Source organism: Scyliorhinus torazame, chromosome 15 (assembly GCF_047496885.1).
Source record: "Scyliorhinus torazame isolate Kashiwa2021f chromosome 15, sScyTor2.1, whole genome shotgun sequence".
NCBI lineage: Eukaryota > Metazoa > Chordata > Chondrichthyes > Carcharhiniformes > Scyliorhinidae > Scyliorhinus > Scyliorhinus torazame.
The window spans coordinates 88,069,527-88,094,089 of record NC_092721.1 but is presented as its reverse complement, the minus strand read 5'-3'; the positions used below and the strand labels follow the sequence as shown (position 1 = coordinate 88,094,089).

Below are 24,563 nucleotides of genomic sequence, written 5' to 3'. Positions count from 1 at the left end.
CACTGAGCATCTTTCTATTCAATTCTGGAATCATATTTACCACAAGTTCTGTTTACTATTTAATTATATGTTACAATCAGTGAATGTAGCAATTAATTATTCCAAACCCACAGCCAGCTGTGATGCTCTTAACATAGATTAGATAAAATTGGTTAGGGTCTAAAGGGAAATTCGAAAAACTTGGACTCAACGAAAACAAATATTGGCTTGGAATTTGCAATCATTGATGACGGAATGGCTCTTTTGGCAAGCTTTTCAATGGCAATTTGTTGCCGTTGGGTGTCTGATCCTGTACATCATCCTCCACACTGATCTGTTTCGTGCATGATCAGCAACGGTCAAACTCTTCAAATAAATTGAAAAATCCTCACCAAGACATGCAGAGTCTAAACCAATGTGTATAAACTAGAATATTTAATTCATTGTAAGATCATGAACAGAAAGCAAAATAATTGGAATTTAAATCCTTCTCCTTATCAATCAACAACTCATCTTCAATCAGTTTTCCACCAAAGACAGGTTTGTATGTCAGAAACAGACCCGGCTCCTGTTTCAAATAAAAGCAAATTACTGCGGATGCTGGAATCTGAAACCAAAGGGAAAATGCTGGAAAATCTCAGCAGGTCTGGCAGCATCTGTAGGGAGAGAAAAGAGCTAACGTTTCGAGTCCAGATGACTATTTGTCAAAGTTAAAAGACAGAGAAAGTGGGAAATATTTATACTGTGGAGTGAGATTGAAAGATGAGTCATAGTCACAGAAACCCAGGGAAACAGGGTGCTAATAGCCACAGAAGCCAAGGAGGAAGAGTGCTAATAGCAGTCCCCAGATAGAACAAAAGGTGTGAAAGGCCAAACAGCAGGGAAACTAACATCAGAGGGTAAACTGTGACAGATGTAGATGTGGGTGGAGGGTAAGGGTAAGGAAAGGTGGATGAGATGAGGGGGGGGGGGGGGGGGGGTGTAAATATATATAAAGAAAGACATGAAAAAAATAAAAGGTAAAAGACAGTTAAAATGAAATGGAATGAAAACAAAGGGGTCGAGGTGGGGTAGAGCTAATCATCTGAAGTTGTTGAATGAGACCGGAAGGCTGTAGCGTGCCTAACTGGAAGATGAGATGTTGTTCTTCCAGTTTGCGTTGAGCTTCACTGGAACATTGCAGCAGGCCAAGGACAGATATGTGGGCATGGGGGCAGGGTCTTGTGTTAAAATGACAAGCAACGGAAAGGCCAGGGTCCTGAATGTGCACAGACCGAAGGTGCTCAGCAAAGCGATCACCTGGTCTGCGTTTGGTCTCTCCGATGTAGAGGAGACCACATTGGGAGCAACGGATGCAATAGACCAAATTGAAAGAGATGCAAGTGAAACGCTACTTAACATTGAATGAATGTTTTGGGCCTGGGATGTTAAGCATGGAAGAGGTAAAAGGGCAGGTGTTACACCTTCTGCGATTGCATGAGAAGGTGCCATGGGTGATGGGAGAGGTGTTGGGTATGGTGGAGGAGTGGACTAGATTATCTCGGAGGGAACAGTTTCTGCGGAATGCTGACTGAGGGAGTGAAGGGAAGATGTGTTTGGTGGTGGCATCACGCTGGAATTGGTGAAAATGGTGGAGGATACGGAGGCTGGTGGGGTGAAACGTGAGAACGAGGGGGACTAGCCTTGTTTTGATAGGGAGGGGTGGGGGCGAGGTAGTGGCGCGGGAGATGGATCGCACACTGTTGAGGGCCCTATCAACAACTGTAGGTGGAAAATCCCGTATGAAGGAGGAGGAACACATTTTCGAAGCACCATTTCGGAAAGTGGCATCATCGGAACAAATGTGACGAAAGCGAAGGAGCTGAGAGAAAGGGATGGAGACCTTACAGGGTGTCGGGTGCGAAGAGCTGTAGTCCAGATAGCTGTGGGAGTCAGTGGGCTTGTAGTGGACATTAGTCGATAGTCTATTGCCGGAAATGGAGACAGAAAGATCAAGGAAGGGAAGGGAAGTGTCTGAGATGGACCAGGTAAAAGTGATGATGGGGTGGAAACTGGAAGTGAAGTTGATGAATTTTTCCAAGTCCGGACGAAAGCATGAAGCGGCATCAAAAGAGTCATAAATGTACCGGCCCCTGCTTCAGTCAGTTTACAAAAAATTCTGCCTCAAGTCTCTTGACAAGGTAGCAGTATAATGATGCTTCTGGGGCTGGTTTAGCACAGGGCTAAACAGCTGGCTTTTGAAGCAGACCAAGACAGGCCAGCAGCACGGTTCAATTCCCGTACCAGCCTCCCCGAACAGGCGCCGGAATGTGGCGACTAGGGGCTTTTCGCAGTAACTTCATTTGAAGCCTACTTGTGACAATAAGTGATTTTCATTTCAAGTAGCAGGGCAGCAATTTTCAGATTCCACATGTAACTATGGACGTGTGAATGCCAGAAGTTGCTGTCCGATCTATTGCACAAGACTGAACACTGATAGCTTCATAGTTATTCTTGAAACATAACCTGTTATCACCATTAGGGAGAAAAGGTATTACAGCATCCTACTCGTTAAATTGGAGAGTTTGATTCAAGCCACTAGATGTCATACCAGCTAGGATTTCTCATGGACGCCTTGGCAAAGGGAAAGGTATTAGAACCAAAATGCTTATACAACTTCAAAAATAATTAATTTCTCCATAGCACTGTTTTAATCTAAAAGCTGGTCCATCGGCACTAAATCACAGACTCAAGACAGGAGAGATCCAAGTTATAAATAAAAGTAGGTTTAGATATTCATTTAACATAGCAACGAGGGCGGACTTCCAGTGGCGGCTATGAGGGAGTAGGTCGCGCATTTGGTGGCTCCTGCTCTGGCCGGACGTTTGGACCTTCGCCCCAACTTTTTTGTGTTTTTGAGCGCTGGTTTTGAAGGTGAAGTCAATCTGGCACTGGTTCCTCACATTAGTGTATGGAACGAAGAACCCCAAGGGATCAAAAAGCGAGAAATAAGAAGACAAGCAAGGGCTGGGTGGAGGCTGCGGCAGAAGGCAGTATGGCTGATATTCGGACACCTGCTGTGACGGCCCAACCATCAACGGAGGAGTTGGTGCAGGTCATTCAAGAGGGCTTGGCTCGGCAGAAACAGGACTGCCTTCATCCGATAAGGGAATCGATCGATTGGCTGGAGCGCAGGCTGGATGCCCAAGATCGGATGATTCAGAAGCTGGAGAAGGCACTGGCGGACCAGGAGGAGCACCAAACGGGGGTTGAGCTGGAGGTGGGGATGCTGAAGGATCAGCAAAAAAGGCTGCTTGAGAAGGTAGAAGGCCTGGAGAATAGAGCTTGCCGGCAGAACTTAAGAATTGTCGGTCTCCCAGAGGGGGCTGAGGGGTCTGATGCTGGCGCGTTTGTGGCGAATGTTTCAGAAGCTTTTGGGGGGAGGGGGCTTTACCCCAACCATTGGAGGTCGAAAGAGCATACAGAACGCTGGCGAGGAGGCCGCGACCGGGTGACCCCCCCCAGGGCGATGGTTGTCTGGTTCCACAGGTTTTTGGACAAGGAGTGTGTTCTCCAGTGGACCAAGCGTATACGGAGCTGCAAATGGGAGAACAGTATTTTGCGTGTCTATCAGGATCTGAGTGTGGAGGTGGCCAGAAGAAGGGCAGGCTTTAACCAAGTTAAGGCGATCCTGTTCAAGAAGCGGGTGAAATTTGGACTGTTATGCACGGCGCGTCTTTGGGTTACGCATGAGGACCAGCACCATTATTTTGAGTCGCCCGAAGACACGATGGACTTTGCCAAGAGGAAAGGGTTGGTGCTGAACTAAGAACTTTTTGTCTTAAGTTGCATCTTTTTCAGTGATGTTCATATGTTCTTGTCTTTTTTCTTCTGTATCTGTGTTTGGTTGAAGAAGGGGGAAGTAAAAGTTATTCGGTTTCTGCGGGTTTTAGGTGTTTTGGTGGGGGTGGCTGGTTGGGCTTTTTACTGTGTATTACTTTGATTTATGCTATTGGGGGGTTTTCTGTGTGTTTTTCTTTTTGGGTTGTCTCTTATGATAATTGGGTGATTGTTTGGGGCCAGTTTGATGAGGGAAGTGGTTACGATGGGTGGGGGGGATGGGAATGAGGTAACAATAGGTGGGAGACTTCTTGACGCCGGAAGTGAGGGTCACCAGGCTAGCTGGATGAGCTAGTCCACGGAAGCAAAGTGGGGGTGTGCATATGATTAATCTATGGCAGGGGTTAGATCACAAAGTGTTGTTGCTGGGAGTGGGGGGTTACTCTGCTGACGAGGGAGGGACTTAGGTTTCGGGACAGAGAGGTCGGTCGGTGGTGGGGGCTGCCAGGAGGCGCGCCGCATGGGCTGGTGGCGGGCCCAGGAAAGGGGATGGCTGATCGGCGGAGGGAGGAGGGCACGGTGCCCCCCCAACTAGGCTGATCACCTGGAATGTTAGAGGGTTGAATGGGCTGGTCAAGAGGACAGGTGTGTTCGCGCATCTGAGGGCTCTGAAGGCGGACGTGGTAATGTTGCAGGAGACACACCTGAAAGTGGCGGATCAGGTCAGGCCAAGGAAGGGTTGGGTCAGTCAGGTCTTTCATTCGGGGCTGGACACCAAGACTAGAGGGGTTGCCATTTTGATCAACAAGCGGGTGCAATTTCAGGTGGGCAGTATAGTCTCGAACGGGGGGGGGGGGGAGGGGCATTATGTCATGGTTAGCGGTAAGCTGGAGGGGAGGAAGGTGGTCTTGGTGAATCTGTACATGCCAAATTGGGATGATGTGAAATTTATAAAGAGGCTGCTGGGGAAGATACCTGACCTGGGCTCACACAAGCTGGTTCTGGGAGGGGATTGTAATACAGTTATCGACCCTGGCCTAGACCGGTCGTGTTCGAAAAAGGGGAGGGTGCCAGCAACGACAAAGGAACTGATAGGGTTCATGGAACAGATGGGGGGCATGGAGGTTTAGGCAGCCGACGGGGAAGGAGTTTTCTTGTTATTCGCATGTTCACAAGGTTTATTCCCGGATAGACTTTTTTATTTTGAGCAGGGATTTACTGGCAGGGGTAGTGGACACGGGGTATTCAGCCATCACTATTTTGGATCATGGCCCACACTGGGTGGAACTGCAAGTTAGTGAGGAAAGCTTCCAGCACCCGCAATGGAGGTTGGATGTGGGGTTGTTGGCAGATGAGGCGGTGTGCGAAAGGCTGAGGAAGTGCATGCAGAATTACCTGCAGGTCAATGACATGGGGGAAGTCGCAGCAGTGGTGGTCTGGGAAGTGCTGAAGGCAGTGGTGAGAGGGGAGCTGATTTTGATCCGGGCTCACAGGGACAGGATGGATAGGGCAGAAACGGAACAACTGGTTAAGGAGATCATACAGATAGGCAGGAGGTATGCGGTGACCCCGGGGGTGGAACTCTTGAGGGAGCGTTGGGAGCTGCAGGCTGAGTTCGGGGTGTTGTCCACAGGTACGGCAGTGGAGCAGCTTAGAAAGGCGAAGGAGGCGTTTTATGAACATGGGGAGAAGGCCAGCAGAATTCTTACACAGCAGCTTAGGAAGAGGGAAGCGGACAGGGAAATAGAGAGGGTGGTTGATGGGGATGGGAACTTGGTAGGGGAGTCAGCAGGGATAAATAGGGCGATCAGGGACTTTTACAGTAGGCTCTACCGCTCAGAACCCCCCCACATCGCCGGAGGGGATGAGGCGTTTTTTTGACAGACTGATCTTCCCAAGGGTGGGTAGGGAGCTGGTAGAGGGGCTGGGGGCCCCGATTAGGGCCGAAGAAATAGTTGAAGGCAATGCAATCGGGTAAAGCCCCGAGGCCGGACAGGTACCCGGTGGAGTTCTATAAAAAGTTCTCGGGGATTTTAGCCCGTTGCTGGTTAAGGTTTTCAACGAGGCAAGGGACAGAGGGGTGCTCACCCCGACGATGTCACGGGCCACTATTTTGATGATATTGAAGCGGGACAAGAACCTGGTGCTATGCGGGTCATATAGGCCGATTTCCCTGCTTAATGCGGATGCCAAGTTGCTGGCCAAAATTTTGGCCTCCAGGATTGAGGATTGTGTGCCGGATGTGATTATGGAGGATCAGACTGGGTTTGTCAAGGGGAGGCAGTTGGTGGCCAATATAAAGCTGCTCAATGTAATCATGATGCCCCCAGAGAGTAGGGAGGTTGAGGTAGTGGTGGCAATGGATGCGGAAAAGGCGTGCGACTGGGTGGAGTGGAACTATCTATGGGAGGTGCTGGGATGATTTGGGTTTATAGGGGCTTTATTGGCTGGGTTAGGCTGTTGTACCAGGCCCCAGAGGCTAGTGTAAGGACAAATGGGATGACCTCGGACTATTTTAGACTGTACCGGGGGACAAGACAGGGGTGCCCCCTCGCCCCACTGTTGTTTGCGTTAGTTATAGAGCCACTGGCAATTGCTCCGAGAGCTTCAAGGGGCTGGCTCGGGGCTCGGGGGGGGGTTTTGAACATGGAGTCTCGTTGTACACGGACGACCTGCTCTTATACATATCAGATCCAGGGGCAGGGATGGGCAAAATTATGGCGATTTTAGGGAACATTGGCGGTTTTCGGGGTATAAACTGAATATGGCAAAGAGTGAGATGTTTGTAGTCCAGGCGAGGGGTCAGGAGGGTCGGCTGAAGGAGCTGCCGTTTAGGTTAGTAGGGGACAGTTTCAGGTACTTAGGGACACAAGTGGCGCGCGACTGGGTCGGTTACACAAGTTGAACCTGTCCCGGTTGGTCGAACAGATGAGAGGTGAGTTTCGGAGATGGATGCGTCCCGCTGTCGTTAGCTGGGAGAGTACAGGCAGTCAAAATGACGGTCCTACTGAGATTTCTGTTCGTATTTCAGTGTCTCCCAATTTTCATTCCGCGGTCCGTTTTAAAGAGGGTTAATAAAATCATCCTGGGCTTTGTGTGGGGGTAAGTCCCCACCAGTGAAGAAGGTGATGCTCGAGCGTAATCGGGGGAGAGGTGGGGTTTGCGCTTCCGAATTTTAGTAATTATTACTGGGTGGCTAATCTAGCCATGATAAGGAAGCGGGTGGTGGGGCGGGGTCGATTTGGGAGCGGATGGAGGCAGCTTTGTGGAGGGCACCAGTCTGGGGGCATTGATAACGGCACCTCTGCTGTTCCCGCCGGCGAGGCACTCCACCAGTCCCGTAGTGGTGGCGGCCCTGAGAATCTGGGGTCAGCGGAGGAGGTTCTCTGGCGCAGTGGGAGCATCGGTCTGGTCCCCAACATGTGACAATCACCGGTTTGCCCCGGGGAGCTTGGATGGCGGGTTCAGAGTATGGCGAAGGGCGGGAATTGAGAAAATGGGGACTTGTTTTTAAAGGGGAGCTTCCCTAGCTTGAGGCTGCTGGAGGAGAAGTTTGGGTTGGCAAGGGGGAACGAATTTAGATATTTACAGGTGCGGGACTTTCTGCGCAGGCAGGTAGCATCGTTCCCACTCCTGCCACTAAGGGGGATCCAGGATAGGGTAGTGTCTAGGGGATGGGTGGGTGAGGGGTGCGTCTCGGACATCTACAAAGAACTCATGGGAACGGAGGAGACACGGACTGAGGAGCTGAAGCGTAAGTGGGAGGAGGAGCTTGGTGGAGAGATCGAGGATGGCTTATGGGCAGACGCGTTGAGCAGAGTCAACCCGTCCGCAACATGCGCCAGGCTCAGCTTGATCCAATTCAAGGTGGTCCATCGGGCCCACATGACAGTGGCCCGGATGAGTAGATTCTTTGGGGTGGAGAACAGGTATGTTAAATGTGCGGGAGGACCAGCGAACCACGTTCACATGTTCTGGGTGTGTCCAAAACTTAGGGGATATTGGCAGGAGTTTGCGGACGTCATGTCCAAAGTATTGAAAACAAGGGTGGCAATGAGTCCAGAGATGGCGATTTTTGGGGTGTCGGAAGACCCGTGAATCCAGGAGAAAGAGGCAAATGTTTTGGCCTTTGCTTCCCTGGTAGCCCGGAGACGGATACTGCTAGCTTGGAGGGACTCAAAGCCCCCGAAGTCGGAGACCTGGCTAACTGACATGGCGAGCTTTCTCGGCCTAGAGAAGATTAAGTTCGCCTTGAGAGGGTCACTGTTAGGGTTCGCCCGGAGGTGGCAACCATTCATCGACTTCTTCGTGAAGAATTAATCATCAGCAGGGGGGGGGGGGGGGGGTTAGGGTAGTGTAGAATAGGGGGTCATTAGGCAGGTCTTGGCAGGTTGGGAGTCGGTGTTTGCACTATGTTTATTTTTCTTTGTATATTGTTTTTATACTGTTGCTGTTTGTAATGCCAAAAATACCTCATTAAAATTGTTAAAAAAAAACATAGCAGTGAGGGCGATATTAAATCTTACAAGTATAATTTGTTCAGAGTCTGACATTAAAAACCCTCAGCTTAATTTGTACAAGTGGGTCATTTCTCTTAAATCAATGTTACTTTTGTGTTGAATTTGTGAGCTCATCAACCTGGGGGTCAATATTGAAGTAGAATTGTTTCCAGTTCCAAGCATTTCATGCATTTTAAGTGAAGCTTCCTTTACTTGGTCTCAATTTCCAATTTCATAAGAGCACCTACCTCTGTGATTTTTTCTATTTCTCCACTCTACCATCTTTCTGATTTGAATGATATTATTACATTAGCATTGACTTGTCGGTAGTTTTTCAGTGCGAGATTGATTCTAACTGCAACTGGGTTCGAACTACCCAAATTAATTTAATCCAAGACCGTTACAATCAACAGATAAATATACCTAACCCTATTTAGATTGGTTAGATTAAGTCTGAGCAGCGCAAGGAAAGTTTGCACTTGGCAACCTAGGCTTCATCATTACTCTATCAGTAATGAATATTAAATGTTGTTATTTATATACCAAGAATAACAGGGTTGGCATAAGTCAGATTTAAATTTACTTCTGGAAAAATAGCAACTCAAACTTTCATGGATTACCTTTGCAAATTGTTTTTTGGATCATCATTCTTCACTCACAGGTCACTAAAGTTACATACAAACCCATATGCAAACAGCAATGTATTCATGTTGCTAAAGTCACACTTCATGGTTTCTATTCTGGAACAATAGAACTAGCCAGTACAAATTTTAGAACAAAGTTAAACCTGTAACTCTGCTGATATATTCCCTATTTTCAATGTTATTTCAATAGCACAAACAATCATTACAGAGTAAATCATTTTGAGACATACTTCGATACTCTTTTTAAAAATTCAGTCTTGGAACGTTGGGCATCACTGACTGGGCCAGCATTCATTGGCAATCCGTAATTACCCTTCAACTGACTAGCTGGGCAATTAAGAGTCAACCACATTGCTGTGGCTCTAGAGTCACAAATAGGTCAGACCAGGTAAGGATGGCAGATTTCATCCCGAAGAGGCATTAGTGAACCAGTTGGCGAACACTCAAAAAATATTTAACGCAAAACTTTCTTTCCATTAGATCACATATACTATGTTTTTAAAAGCATGCTAAGTGACGACCATAGATTAAATACGAGACAATACCAAGTTGTTGGATATGGGAAATGCATATTTCATTAAGTTTTCAAAGATAGATCGTCTGGTGTGTCCTTCTTGTTTATGAGCAAATCTGATGGTCCGAACATCCTGCAAATGCAAAAACAGATTATTGGATTTTGGAAACTATTGTTAATACAGTAGAAAGGTTCTTTAAAAATAGGCTTTTATTCCGTTACTCAATAAAAATTAAAACTATACTCTCCTCTAATGTTTTATGTACTTCTAAACTGTTAGCAAAAATGCAAGTATTTTGCAAACTACTTGAAACATTTATGCTCACACTTAGAAAAATGTATAACATGCAATACCACTCCATAAATATTAGTATGTTCTTTCTTCATGCTATATTTATGACACAATTCTGCTGTTTATTATCCCCATATTTCACAGCATTCTCCAAGTAACACATCCCAAAGAATGCCACTCTTGAATCTGTCTTACAACACCAGGTTAAAGTCCAACAGGTTTATTTGGAATCACTAACTTTCGGAGCATAGCTCCATCATCAGGCGAGTCACCCGAGGAAGGAGCTGCGCTCCAAAAGCTAGTGATTCCAAATAAACCTGTTGGACTTTAACCTGGTGTTGTAAGACTTCTTACTGTGCCCACCCCAGTCCAACGGCAGCATCTCCACATCATGACTCTTGAATCTACCAGTAATATATCCAGAAAATACCTCAAGGTGACTTCTCATAAATATTTTCTTTAGAAAATGCATTTCCTCTTTTATTTGGTCCTCCAAGATAATGGGAGCCATCAAGTTAAAATTGACATATGTAGGCCTGAATCCTACCAGGAGTAACTGCATTGAATCATAATGTGACGTACAATGCCATGATAAGCGCTCCTTTAAAAATAAATTTAGAGTACCCAATTCTTTTTTTCCAATTAAGGGGCAATTTAGCATGGCCAATCCACCTACCCTGCACATCTTTAGGTTGTGGGAGTGAGACGCACAGAGACACAGAGAGAATGTGCAAACTCCACACGGACAGTGACGTGAGGCAGCAGTGCTAACCACTGTGCCGCCTGGGTAAGCGCGTTTAATTTTTTAAACTTTGCTTTAGTTAGCATACTAAAAAAAAGGGATAAGTTAATAATTGAAATCAACACTTCCGGTTGCGGCGATGCGGAGCTAAGCCGCACGATTCAGCAGCTCCCGCGATCACGGACTTTTGGGCTCTCTAGAAGAGCCCCAACGGGAATTTTTTGCAGACGTTCCGTGTGGGAAGGGGAGAGTGAGGTCCCCCTTCACGGTTTATGGATCGGACGAGAAGTGAAACGGCCAAAAAAACGGCGTTGGAGCAGCGGGAGAAGCGAGGGAAGAAAAACAAGATGGCGGCGGCCGGAGATTAAGTGGAAGGGGGGCCGGAGCTGCACGAGTTCATTAAGCGCTGTTTTGAGGAGCTGCGGAAAGAGATGCTGGCGCCTATGCTGTCGGCGATTGAAGGATTAGGGATGACCCAGAAGGCCCACGAGGTAAAGAACCAGGAGGTGCAGAAAAAAGTTAATGAGAACGAGGATGAGATCTTGGGCCTGGCGGTGAGGGTGGAGGCGCACGAGGCGCTGCACAAGAGGTGGGCGGGAAGATTCGAAGCCCTGGAGAACAGGTCGAGGAGAAAGAATCTTCGGATCCTGGGTCTCCTTGAAGGAGTGGAGGGGGCCGATGCCGGGGCATATGCGAGCACGATGCTCGAGTCGATGATGGGCGCGGAGGCCCCTTCGAGGCCTTTGGAGCTGGATGGGGCACACCGGGTGCTGGCGAGGAGGCCCAAGGCTAATGAGCCCAAGGGCGATTGTGGTGAGGTTTCACCGTTTCACGGACAGAGAGAGGGTCTTAAAATGGGCCAAGAAAGAGCGGAGCAGCAGCTGGGAGAATGCGGAGATCCAAATATACCCGGAATGTAGCACGGAGGTAGCAAAGAGGAGAGCGGGTTTCAACCAGGCCAAGGCGGTGCTGCACCGGAAAGGAGTGAGATTCGGAATACTGCAGCCAGCGTGATTGTGGGTCACATTCAAGGATCAGCATCACTATTTTGAAACGCCTGAGGAGGCTTGGACCTTTATTCAAACTGAAAAGTTGGACTCAAACTGAGGTTTTGTGAGGGTGGGGGGGATGTTTGATGTTTGTTGTACAAAGGGTGTTAATCACGCGCAGGAAATGTTCCACGGGCTGGGGGATGGATGGGGATGGGGAAAGGGACCGGGTGAGAAGACCGTACGAGACGGTGGGCACTGGTGCTGGAGGGAGAGCAGGCTCGGGGAGGGGGAAATGAGACAAGGCCGCGACAGGAGCTGCGCCAGAGGGGGCGGGGCAGGCTTAGGAAAGCGCAGGCTTTTTCCCACGCTAGGGAAGGACGGAGCGTGGATGGGGGGACGGGGGGGGGGGAGAGAATGGTGGAGCGCACACTGATTGGGAGATTCCCACATGGGGGGGGTCAATGGGATGGCGGGGGAAGCTGGGGTCAGCAGGAGTCAGCTGACTTACGGGAGTGCTATGGGGGGAGCAAAAGAGCTAGACACGGGTCTAGCCGGTGGGGGGGGGGGGGGGGGGGGGGGGGGGGGGGGCCCCACAATCCGGCTGATAGCGTGGAATGTGAGGGGCCTGAATGGGCCGGTAAAGAGGGCCCGAGTGTTCGCGCACTTAAAGAGACTGAAGGCAGACGTGGTCATGCTACAGGAGACACATTTGAAGGTGGCGGATCAGGTCAGGTGAAGAAAGGGATGGGTAGGACAGGTATTCCATTCGGGGCTGGATGCGAAGAACAGAGGGGTGGCAATATTGGTGGGGAAGCGGGTGTCGTGTGAGGCCAAGAATATTGTAGTGGACAACGGAGGTCGATACTAGATGGTGAGCGGTAAGTTGCAGGGGACGTGGGTGGTATTTGTAAATGTTTACACCCCGAACTGGGATGATGCCGGATTCATGAAGCGCATGTTGGGGCGCATTCCGGACCTGGAGGTAGGAAGTTTGATAATGGGTGGGGATTTTAATACGGTGTTGGACCCAGCACTGGACCGCTCCAGATCTAGGACTGGAAAGAGGCCGGCTGCGGCCAAGGTGCTTAGGGGGTTTATGGATCAGATGGGGGGAGTGGACCCGTGGAGGTTTGCCAGGCCGCAGGCCAGGGAATTTTCTTTTTTCTCCCACGTGCACAAAGCCTAGTCCCGGATAGATTTTTTTGTTCTGGGCAGGGCGCTGATCCCGAACGTGGAGGGAACGGAGTATTCGGCCATAGCCATTTCAGATCATGCCCCGCACTGTGTGGAACTGGAGTTGGGAGAGGAGAGGGACCAACGCCCGTTGTGGCGATTGGATGTGGGACTGCTGGCAGATGAGGCGGTGTGTGGGAGGGTGAGGGTGAGGGTGTTCATTGAAAGGTACTTGGAGGCCAACGACAACAGGGAGGTGCAGGTGGGGGTGGTATGGGAGGCGCTGAAGGCGGTGATCAGGGGAGAGCTAATCTCTATCAGGGCTCGTAGGGAGAAGATAGAGGGCATGGAAAGGGAGAGGTTAGTGGGGGATATTTTAAGAGTGGACAGGAAATACGCAGAGCCCCTGAAGAGGGACTACTTAGGGAAAGGCGACGTCTCCAGACGGAGTTTGACCTGTTGACCACAGGGAAGGCAGAGGCACAGTGGAGGAAAGCGCAGGGGGCGACGTATGAGTATGGGGATGTTATAACCTGCCTACTTACCATTGGCTGGGGACTAATGACAATCCCACAATCCTGTGGGAGTATGAGCTTCCCCAATGAGGGGGGGGGCGGAGAAACTCCTAGTATAAATAAAGCTGGCCAGTTTAGGAACCAGCAGGAAGGAGTGTGCAGCAAGGGAAGTTGCTGCTGCTGTTATATATATATATATATATATATGTTATTGTAAATAAATGTTATTACTTTGTATCCTTAAAACTCGTGCTGGATTCTTCGTGGCCCTCACAAAACTGGCGACGAAGGTTAAAGTGAATAGCTGTCTACACTGCTGAAGCCACCTCCCTGGATTTTTGTTGGATACAGGTTGGAAGTTGTTTTCTATTATACCATGCCTCTGTACGGACGTTTGGATGTTTTTGATGCTGCGCTGGAAAGCTGGAACCAGTACACACAACGGATGCGTTACTATTTCGGGGCAAACAATATCACCGAAAACGAGCGCCAGGTGGTCATATTGCTCACCGCCTGCGGCCCGCATACGTTTGGGGTGATTAGGAGCCTTACGTACCCAGCTGCGCCGGACACCAAAACGTTTGATGAACTTGTGAATATAGTGGGGCAACATTTTAACCCAACCCCGTCCACGATAGTCCAGCGTTACCGGTTTAATACCGCTGAGAGGACCCCTGGAGAATCCCTTGACGATTTTCTATCTAGGCTACGCAGGATTGCGGAGTACTGTGACTATGGTGAGACCTTGTCAGAAATGTTACGCGACCGTTTGGTTTGCGGTATTAACAATGCGGCCACCCAGAGAAAGTTGTTAGCTGAGCCAACATTGACTTTTCAACAGGCCATTCAAATAGTATTGTCCCGAGAGAGCGCAGAATGAGGAGTGCAGGGGCTACAGGGAATGGAAGTGCATGCCTTGGGGCGAAACCCCTTCCGTCCGAAAACGTCCCCCCGCACTCCTGAGGTACCTTGGGCGAGGCAACGTCCGGACAGACGCCAGTGGCTGTCGGACATTCCTCCCCGAAGGGAGCCTTCTCCAGAACCAATGGATGAGGAGCCATGTCCGTGTCAGACTTGTAGGCGCCGACCCCGTCGCGGACGGCGGTCCTGGGGGCGCCAGAGGCGCCATCGTTCCGACCGAAACTGGGACCAGCTCAGGGGCCGTAACTGGGACCAGCCCAGGGGCCGTAACTGGGACCAGCCCAGGGGCCATACCTTCCATGTGGATGAACCTGTGGCGACTAATCCTGAGGACGTGGAGACGGAGGATGACTGCCTGCAGTTGCATTGTGTGGCAGCTCCCCGTGTGGCCCCCATTAAGGTGACAGTACGGGTCAATGACCACCCGATTGAGATGGAGTTGGAGACTGGCGCAGCGGTCACAAGGTGCGCACTTCAGGCAAAGGAAGTAAGTCTACCTAGGTTATCGTGTGGACCGCGAAGGTTTGCACCCCGTCGCAGAGAAGGTGCGTGCAATTCAACAGGCCCCCGCCCCGACTGACACTTCGCATCTTCGTTCTTTTCTCGGTCTCGTAAACTATTACGGGAAGTTCCTCCCCAATCTGGCAACTACGCTGGCTCCTTTGCACCTTCTGCTAAAGAAAAATCACACCTGGGTTTGGGGTCAGCCGCAAGAAACCGCTTTCCGGCGGGTAAAGCAGCAATTGTCGTCGGCTGGGTTACTAACCCACTATGATCCTGGAAAGCCTTTGCTCGTCACGTGATGCATCCCCGTATGGTATTGGGGCCGTCCTGTCCCACAAGATGGAGAAGAGGGCCGAGCGACCGATAGCTTTCGCCTCCCGCACATTGACTGCAGCGGAGAAAAAGTACGCGCAGATCGAGGAGGGGGGCCTGGCAGTGGTTTTTGCGGTGAAACGCTTTCACCAGTACGTGTATGGCCGCCATTTCACTATCGTGACTGATCATAAGCCTCTGCTGGGACTTTTCAGAGAGCATAAGCCAATACCGCCCATTGCTTCCGCACGGATCCAGCGCTGGGCTTTGATGCTTGCTGCATACGAGTATTCTCTGGAGCACAAACCAGGTACGCAGATAGCAAATGCCGACGCACTGAGCCGATTGCCTTTATCGACCGGCCCCATGTCGACCCCCACGACCGGTGAGGCGGTTGCAACCCTAAATTTTATGGACACCTTGCCTGTCACGGCATCACAGATCCGTGAGTGGACCCAGACGGAGCCAGTCCTGTCAAAGGTTCGGCACATAGTCCTGTATGGTGGGCAACATAGACAGCTCCCAGGCGAGTTGCGGGCATTTTCCTCCAAGCTGTCAGAATTCAGCGTGGAAGACGGCATCCTCTTGTGGGGGACGCGTGTGATTGTCCCGGAAAAAGGCCAGGAGCTGATACTAGCAGACTTGCACAATGGGGATCCAGGTGTGACCAAAATGAAAATGTTGGCCCGGAGTTATGTCTGGTGGCCAGGCCTCGACACCGACATTGAGAAGGTGGCCCAAAACTGCTCCATTTGCCAGGAGCATCAGAAGCTTCCGCCGGCCACGCCCCATCATCACTGGGAATGGCCAGGGCGGCCTTGGGCGCGCTTGCATGCAGATTTTGCAGGCCCTTTTCAAGGATCCATGTTCCTTCTATTAATTGACGCCCAGTCTAAATGGCTAGAGGTGCATAAGATTCAGGGGACAACGTCCTGCGCAACAATTGAAAAGATACGTTTGTCGTTTAGTACGCATGGCCTCCCCGAGGTGCTGGTCACGGATAACGGCACTCCATTCACGAGTGAGGAGTTTGCGAGGTTCACGAAGATGAACGGCATACGCCATATCCGCACTGCCCCTTACCACCCGGCTTCAAATGGGTTGGCAGAGCGCGCAGTGCAGACATTCAAAAGAGGCCTAAAGAAGCGGTCTCCCGGATCAATGGACACGAGACTGGCTCGCCTTTTGTTTGCGTATAGGATCACCCCCCATGCGGTGACTGGGGTAGCTCCCGCAGAACTCCTAATGGGCTGGAGACTTCGCACCCGCCTTAGTATGGTTTTCCCGGACATTGGCGCAAAAGTACGCCGCACACAAGAATGGCAGGGACAGGGATTTTCTCGGCATCGGCCGATTCGGCAGTTTGTGCCCGGTGACCCAGTGTTCGTTCGAAATTTTGCTGGTGGTGCCCAGTGGGTTCCTGGTGTAATCTTTCGCCGAACGGGCCCTATATCTTACCAGGTGCAAGCCCAGGGTCGTCTCCAGCGCAAACATGTAGACCACGTTCGGTCCAGAAGACTGTCCCCTCAAAAGATTCCCCGCCCCCGGAGCTCATTTCTACAGCCGCAGAGACCAGAGACAAGGGAAGGTAGTCCCCACAATCTTCCACTGGTGCCTCACTCAAAGCCTGCGCAGGTCGTTACAGAATGGAGATAGAGACGCTGACATGACGGAGGCAGCAGACTCTGACTCCGACATGGAGACACAGGATGCATCAGAGGGGGAATCCTCGGGTCCACGGGCCGTGGATGTACAACCGTTGCGCCGTTCATCACGGAAGCGCCCGTCTCCATCTCGTTACACGCCGCCTGATCCAGCGCCGCGTGCAAATGGTGTCCGGCCTGCGGCAAAACGAGTCCGACGCCCTCCTTCGCCAGGGTCTTCGGTGGATTCCTTGGACTTTGGGGGGGGGGGGAGGGATGTTATAACCTGCCTACTTACCATTGGCTGGGGACTAATGACAATCCCACAATCCTGTGGGAGTATGAGCTTCCCCAATGAATGGGGGGGGGGGGGGGGCGGAGTAACCATTAGTAAACTCCTAGTATAAATAAAGCTGGCCAGTTTAGGAACCAGCAGGAAGGAGTGTGCAGCAAGAAAAGTTGCTGCTGCTGTTATATATATATATGTGATTGTAAATAAATGTTATTACTTTGTATCCTTAAAACTCGTGCTGGATTCTTCGTGGTAATCATAAAAGGGGAGATGGCGAGTGAGGACTTTTAATGAGGCAAGGGAGGGAGGGACCCTGCCCCCGACAATGTCGGAGGCGACGATCTCTTTGATCCTGAAGCGGGACAAGGACCCACTGCAATGTGGGTCGTACAGGCCGATCTCTCTCCTCAACGTGGATGCTAAGTTGCTGGCAAAAGTGCTGGCTACGAGGATCGAGGACTGTGTCCCGGGGGTGATTCACGAGGACCAGACGTGATTTGTAAAGGGTAGGCAGCTAAACACCAATGTGCGGCGGCTCTTAAACGTGATAATGATGCCATCGGTGGAGGGAGAGGCGGAGATAGTGGCGGCTATGGACACGGAGAAGGCCTTTGACCGAGTAGAATGTGAGTACCTCTGGGTGCTTCGTAGGTTTGGGTTCGGGGGAGGGTTTATTAGTTGGGTTAAGCTCCTATACAGAGGCCCGGTGGCGGGTGTGGTTACGAATCGGCGGAGGTCGGAGTATTTTCGGCTGTATCGTGGGACGAGGTAGGGGTGCCCCCTGTCCCCCCTGTTGTTTGCATTAGCAATTGAACCCTTGGCCATGTCATTAAGGGAGTCTAGGAAATGGAGGGGGGTGGTCCGAGGGGGAGAGGAGCATCGAGTGTTGCTTTATGCAGACGACCTGTTGCTGTATGTGGCGGATCCAGTGGAGGGGATGGTGGAGGTCATGCAGACTCTAAGGGAGTTTGGGGAGTTTTCGGGCTATAAGCTTAATGTAGGGAAGAGCTAGCTCTTTGTAATACAGTCAGGAGACCAGGAAAGTGGGATAGACGATCTACCGCTGAGGAGGGCGGAAAGGAGCTTTCGGTACCTGGGGATCCAAATAGCTAGGAGTTGGGGGGCCCTACATAAACTTAATCTGACGAGGCTGGTGGGGCAGATGGAGGAGGACTTCAAACGATGGGACATGTTGCCGCTCTCACTAGCGGGTAGAGTGCAGTCGGTCAAAATGGTGGTCCTCCCGAGGTTTCTTTTTGTGTTCCTGTGCCTTCCAATTGCAATCACTATGGCCTTTTTTAAGAGGGTAGGCAGGAGTATTATGGGTTTTGTGTGGGCGAATAAGACCCCGAGGGTAAGGAGAGGGTTTCTGGAGCGCAGTAGGGACCGAGGAGGGTTGGCGCTGCCGAATCTGGGTGGCTACTACTGGGCAGCAAATGTGGCGATGATCCGCAAGTGGGTGATGGGGGGAGAGGGGGCGGCATGGAAGAGGTTGGAGATGGGGTCCTGCAAGGAAACGAGCCTGGGGGCGCTGGTGACGGCACCGCTGCCGCTCTCGCCGACAAGGTACACGAGTCCGGTGGTGGCGGCAACGCTAAAGATCTGGGGCCAGTAGAGACGGCACAGGGGTGCAATGGGAGCCTCGGTGTGGTCCCCGATCAGGGGTAACCATCGGTTTGTCCCAGGGAGGATGGACGGGGGGGTTTCAGAGCTGGTATCGGGCAGGGATTAGAAGAATGGGGGACCTGTTCATTCATGGGACGTTTGCGAGCCTAGGGGCACTGGAGGAGAAGTTTGAGCCAGCCCTGGGAAATGCTTTCAGGTACATGCAAGTGAGGGCGTTTGTGAGGCGACAGGTGAGGGAATTTGCGTTGCTCCCGGCACATGAGATTCAAGATAGGGTGATTTTGGGTGTATGGGTCGGAGAGGGCAAGGTGTCGGCGATATACCAGGAGATGAAAGAAGAGGGGGAGGCTTTGGTAGAGGAGCTGAAGGGTAAATGGGAGGAGGAGTTGGGAGAGGAGATTGAGGAGGGGCTATGGGCTGATGCCCTAAGTAGGGTTAATTCCTCTTCTTCGTGTGCCAGGCTCAGTCTGATACAATTTAAGGTGGTTCACAGAGCGCATTTGACGAGGGCGAGGCTGAGTAGGTTCTTTGGGGTAGAGGATAGATGTGAAAGATGTTCAGGGAGCCCGGCGAACCATGTCCATATGTTTTGGTCATGCCCGGCATTGGAGGGGTACTGGAGAGGAGTGGCGGGAGTAATATCCCAGGTGGTGAAAGTCCGGGTCAAGCCAAGCTGGGGGCTAGCAATATTTGGAGTAGTGCACGAGCCGGGAGTGCAGGAGGCGAAAGAGGTCGGTCAGCAGCAGCAACCCGGGAGGGGGGTCTGTCTGGGGGGTATTTGAGCAAGAAAATACATGAAGGATCTGGAAAACTGACATGTACGGGAGGAATCCAATGTACAAAGCTCTGTAACATATCGTTTTACCATGTTCATGTCTTGCTATGTGCGCTTTCTTTCTTTTTGTTACGGGGGGCGGGGGGGGGGGGGGGTTGTTTGTAAGGGTGAAAAATTGTGTTAAAATTCTTAATAAATATATTTTAAAAAAAATAATAATAATTGAAATCAAAGCTGTACAGCCCTACCAACGATTTGAGAGTAATACAAAATGGCCACACCATAAATTTGAATTTCAAATCAGATTAACTATTAAAGTGGCTACTTTACTGAATTGAAAATTTGAAATATTATTCAGGGATTAGTTAAATAATTTGTCTGCATTTTAAAATTGGAATTAGTTTCTTGTTAAAAAAACTAATGATAACAGCAGGGATGAGGCACTGCAGGCTGTTCCTGTTTCAGTTTCCAGTTCTGGGTCAATGTTCCCAGGATTTAATCCACCCTCTGTGTAAATTTATAGTGAACAAGAAGATATCTGGTGCTGCAGCAGCAACTTCAAGAACTGTGGCAGCATTTTATTGAAAAGAATATTTGTCCCTGAAAAACTCTACACCAGCCTTTCTGCACAATTGATAGATATATAGCAGTAAAAACGCACTGCCTCACAGATGTGACTGCTGCTTCAAGAAAGTGGGTGAAAAGTAGGCTGCGCAATTCAGTATTCGAGACACAGTCCTCATAGCAGATTGGTGCAGTGTTCTGGGAAGAGATTGTGTAAAGAATCAATGTCATTTCCAAAAAAGGGAAAAAAAACAAGAACAGCTATTTGCAAAAAAAAAGTTTGCCAACCCAATAAATCTGCCTTGGCTACCCATCAGTACCTTTTACAATGGTCCAAAGTATACATGCCATAAAGTGTTTCCTTGCAACATCTTGTATATTGACTTACACAAAGCATTCGGAGAATATTGCAGCTTTATGATGGTTCAGCATGCAAGGTCATGCTGCAGTACCCATCCAACAATATTTTGTCTTTATATAGCACCTTTTAATGTAGTGAAACATCCCAAGGCAGCTCACTGGATTTATCCAGCATTGTGGGAGGACAACCATTATAAAGACTGCAGTGGTTCAAGAAGATGATCTTTCGAGACTATCTCAGGGCAGTCAGGATGAACACTAAATGCAGACTTGTCAGTGTTGCCCACATCTCAAAAATAATTAGGACAAAATTTTTTTACAACTGGAACTTCTCAAAAGGATCAAAATGTAGAACCAGAGTGCTTCCGGTGACAGTGATGTGCTGAGCAGACGCACATCAGGTGACTCTTCTCCAGAACAACCAAATAGGCACTTGTAGTAAAAATTAATGAGGAAATTCTGTCTTACCTCACCCACAAGAAAGGACAAGGATAGAAACATCATGCCAGCAAACAGGAGCTCACGAGGCAGTAGAGGTGGCAGGAGCGGAGGAAAAGGCCATTAGCAGCGGGTGGGCAAGTCGGCGGACCCATGAGGTGAAGGGTCCACGGTTACTCTGGAAAGAGGGAGACCGACAACCCGAACAACAGCCTTTGCTCCCCATTCCCCCCAACCAACTGGAGATGGAAGGTGTTCCTGATGAAGGAACTGATGGAGATGAGGGGTGTCCACCACACTAGGGGGGAAAGCTAGCGTTTGAAGACCAAAAGCAAGAGGGGCCACGGCGCACATCTCGGCAGGGAGGGAGCGTCTGGCAGGAGCCCCTGGAGTTGACCATAGGGGCAGAGATGGAAAAGATAAGGAGATGGGAGAGTGGGTAGCAGAGGGGTTGGAGGGGAAAAGGGGAACACGAGGGGAATATAAATATAAAGACAAGAAAGGGATGGGTTTCAGATTGGCTTCAGCAGGTAAGGTGCAGGTTCAGGGAACAAGATGGCACTGCAAGCAGCCACTTTGGAGGGTCCCTAAACAAAGGAAGACCCCAGAGTGCAGGGGCACACCCACGTGGTGTACACTCAGTTGGTGGCCATGTTGGATGCTCCCTGGACAAAGGGAAACCTGAGTGCAGGGGCCCGATCTCATGATGAGAGCAGAGCCATTTTGGACAGCCCCCTAACAAAGGGAAACCCCGGAGTGCAGGGACGGGTCCACCAGGTAAGTACGGTTGATCTCGCAGGAAGAGAGGGCCAAAAACCCCCACCAGGATTATCACCTGGAACATTAGCGGATTTAACGACCGACTGAAAAGATCCAGAGTCTTTGCCTATTTGAAAAGTTTGAAAACTGACATAGTCTTCCTTCAAGAGATGCACCTGAGGGAGAAGGACCGACAGCAGGTAAGGAAGGGCTGGGTGGAGCAGATGTACCATTCATGTTACGGGACAAGGACCAGGGGATAGCTATCCTAATTAGCAAGAAGACAGTATTTACGGTGATAAGGATGGTCATGGACCCAGGTGGACGGTACGTCATGGTTAGCGGTGTCCTAGACGGGGCATTGATAGTCCTGATAAACTTGTACGTGCCCAACTGTGATGACAGACCGATCAAATCCCAGGACGGATAAAAGACAGGCTTGGCCAAGGAACTGTACTCTCTCCCCCTGCGCGCTCTCTTGGGCACGCAAGGTCAGAAAGTTAAGGTCAGTTATGTTGGCACGGGTGAAGGACATAGGTTAGCGAAAGGGGCTAGTGCACAATACTTGTACATATCACAATAAGCACCTGTTCACTGATGTGCAGAATTGCCTTGCTCCTCTGTCTGAGTGATGGGCTGGGCCGGAGCAGGTGGTGTGCTGGGAGGTGGAGCGGGGGTGACACCAGTGCACGTTGCCTGGGTATCGGGAGAAGACGTGCACGGTTGCACAGTGGTTAGCACTGTGGCTTCACAGCACCAGGGCTCCAGGTTTGATTCTCAGCTGGGTCACTGTCTGTGTGGACTCAGCATGTTATCCCAGTGTCTGCGCGGGTTTCCTCCAGGTGCTCCAATTTCCTCGCACAAGTCCTGAAAGACATGGTGTTAGGTAATTTGGACATTCTGAATTCTCCCTGTGTATCTGAACAGGTGCCGGAATGTGGCAACTAGGGGCAACAGTAACTTCATTGCAATGTAAGCAAACTTGTGACAATAAAGATTATTATTATTGATGTGCAGCTGGTGGTAACACACCAACTGAACATTGAAGGAGTGGAATCCCTTCCGGTTTGTGAAGGGCACCCCCTCATCGTGTCCCATCAATCATCACCTAGACTTAGGGCATCCCAGTGAATCCTGCTGCCCGGGTAACCTGGTGGGCATGGTTCATATTAAGGTTGATGCCGGGTGGACATACAGGGCCTCTGTTACAGTCCGCTATCGAGACGCCAGAGCATGGCGTTCTGTTGGGCGCCCAGCATCGACCTCTATTTTTGGCTGCCGGTATATTCTCCACCTGATTGCAATTTGCTATTCCAGCGTCGCTGGATGGAGAATCCTGCCCAGAAACTATGTACTAAATACACTTACTGCTGAGGTTACTGCATAGTCCACACCTGGAGTATTGTGTTCAGTTTTGATCTCCTTACTTGAGAAAGGACGTACAGACACTGGAGGGTGTGCAGAGGAGATTCACTAGGTTAATCCCAGAGCTGAAGGGGTTGGATTACGAGAACATAGAACATTGCAGCGCAGTACAGGCCCTTCGGCCCTCGATGTTGTGCCGACCTGTGAAACCACTCTAAAGCCCATCGACACTATTCCCTTCTTGTCCATATGTCTATCCAATGACCATTTGAATGTCTTTAGTGTTGGCGAGTCCACTACTGTTGCAGACAGGGCATTCCACACCCTTACTACTCTCGGAGTAAAAGACCTACCTCTGACATCTGTCTTATATCTATCTCCCCTCAATTTAAAGGCTCCTCGTGCTAGACATCATCATCTGAGGAAAAAGGCTCTCACTGTCCACCATTTCCAATCCTCTGATCATCTTGTATGCCTCAAGAGGTTGAGTAGACTGGGACTGTACTCGTTGGAATTTAGAAGGATGAGGGGGGATCTTATAGAAACATATAAAATTATGACGGGAATAGATAGGATAGATGCGGGCAGGCTGTTTCCACTGGCGGGTAAAAGCAGAACTAGGGGGCATAACCTCACAATAAGGGGAAGTAGATTAAGGACTGAGTTTAGGAGGAACTTCTTCACCCAAAGGGTGGTGAATCTATGGAATTCCTTGCCCAGTGAAGGAGTAGAGGCTCCTTCATTAAATGTTTTTAAGATAAAGATAGATAGTTTTTTGAAGAATAAAGGGATTAAGGGTTATGGTGTTCGGGACGGAAAGTGGAGCTGAGTCCACAAAAGATGAGCCATGATCTCATTGAATGGCGGAGCAGGCTCGAGGGGCCAGGTGGTCTACTCCTGCTCCTAGTTCTTATGTTCTTATAGTGATTTAAGGAAAATAATAATAATCTGTATTATGGTCATAAGTAGGCTTACATTAACACTGCAATGTTAACACTCCCACTCCCGCACCTGTTCAGGCACACGGAGTGAGAATTCAGAATGTCCAATTCACTTAACAGCACGTCTTTCGGGACTTGGGGAGGAAACCGGAGCACCTGGAGGAAACTCATGCAGACCCACGGGGAGAACGTGCAGACTGTGCACAGACAGTGACCCAAGCGGGAATCGAATCTGGGAGCGTGGCACTGTGAAGCAACAGTGCTAACCACTGTGCTAGCATTAAAATTAAATGTTAAAGTAACATTATTATTATACAATACCTAAACAATAGTAATGATTCAAATCAGATAATGTAAAAAAAGACAAATTGTAAGTTCACTAATATTGTCAATATAAGTACCAACCTTACAGAAGATTTCAAGACCATAAGAGTTTTCCCCTCGACTGGATGCCCCACCAATCTTTTCAACACGGCTGATCACACCCAGAGGAACATCAAGAACAAAAGGTGGGTCCTATATCAGTTATTAAAAAAGTGTTAGAAGTACTTGAGCAAAGCCACTTCAACTTTAATAAAAAGGATGACTATGAAATGAAATGAAAATCAAACGAAATGAAATGAAAATCGCTTGCCACAAGTAGGCTTCAAATGAAGTTACTGTGAAAAGCCCCTACGGTGCCTGTTCGGGGAGACTGGTACGGGAATTGAACCGTGCTGCTGGCCTGCCTGAGTCTGCTTTAAAAGCCAGCGATTTAGCCCAGTGTGCTAAACCAGCCCCATACTATCCAGTATGAAGGACAAAATTTAAATAAATTATCACACACAAACTACCAATAGGAGTATGAAATCACCACACTGTTTTATCATCTTGGGGGTGAGCAAATAACTCAAG

At 49.7% G+C, this 24,563-nt stretch overlaps 1 protein-coding gene across 2 annotated transcripts in view; it reads right to left on the bottom strand.

Annotated features, from left to right (window-relative positions):
• mtmr2 (myotubularin related protein 2) overlaps positions 1 to 24,563 on the bottom strand; it is a 148,200-nt gene that overhangs the window by 61,393 nt on the left and 62,244 nt on the right. For both annotated transcript variants that reach the window (XM_072476391.1, XM_072476390.1), the window contains exons 5-6: positions 24,075 to 24,185; positions 9,487 to 9,588 (exon numbers count right to left, since the gene is read on the bottom strand). In XM_072476391.1, coding sequence (XP_072332492.1) covers positions 9,487 to 9,588; positions 24,075 to 24,185 — 213 coding nt within the window. The remainder of the gene's footprint in view (positions 1 to 9,486; positions 9,589 to 24,074; positions 24,186 to 24,563) is intronic.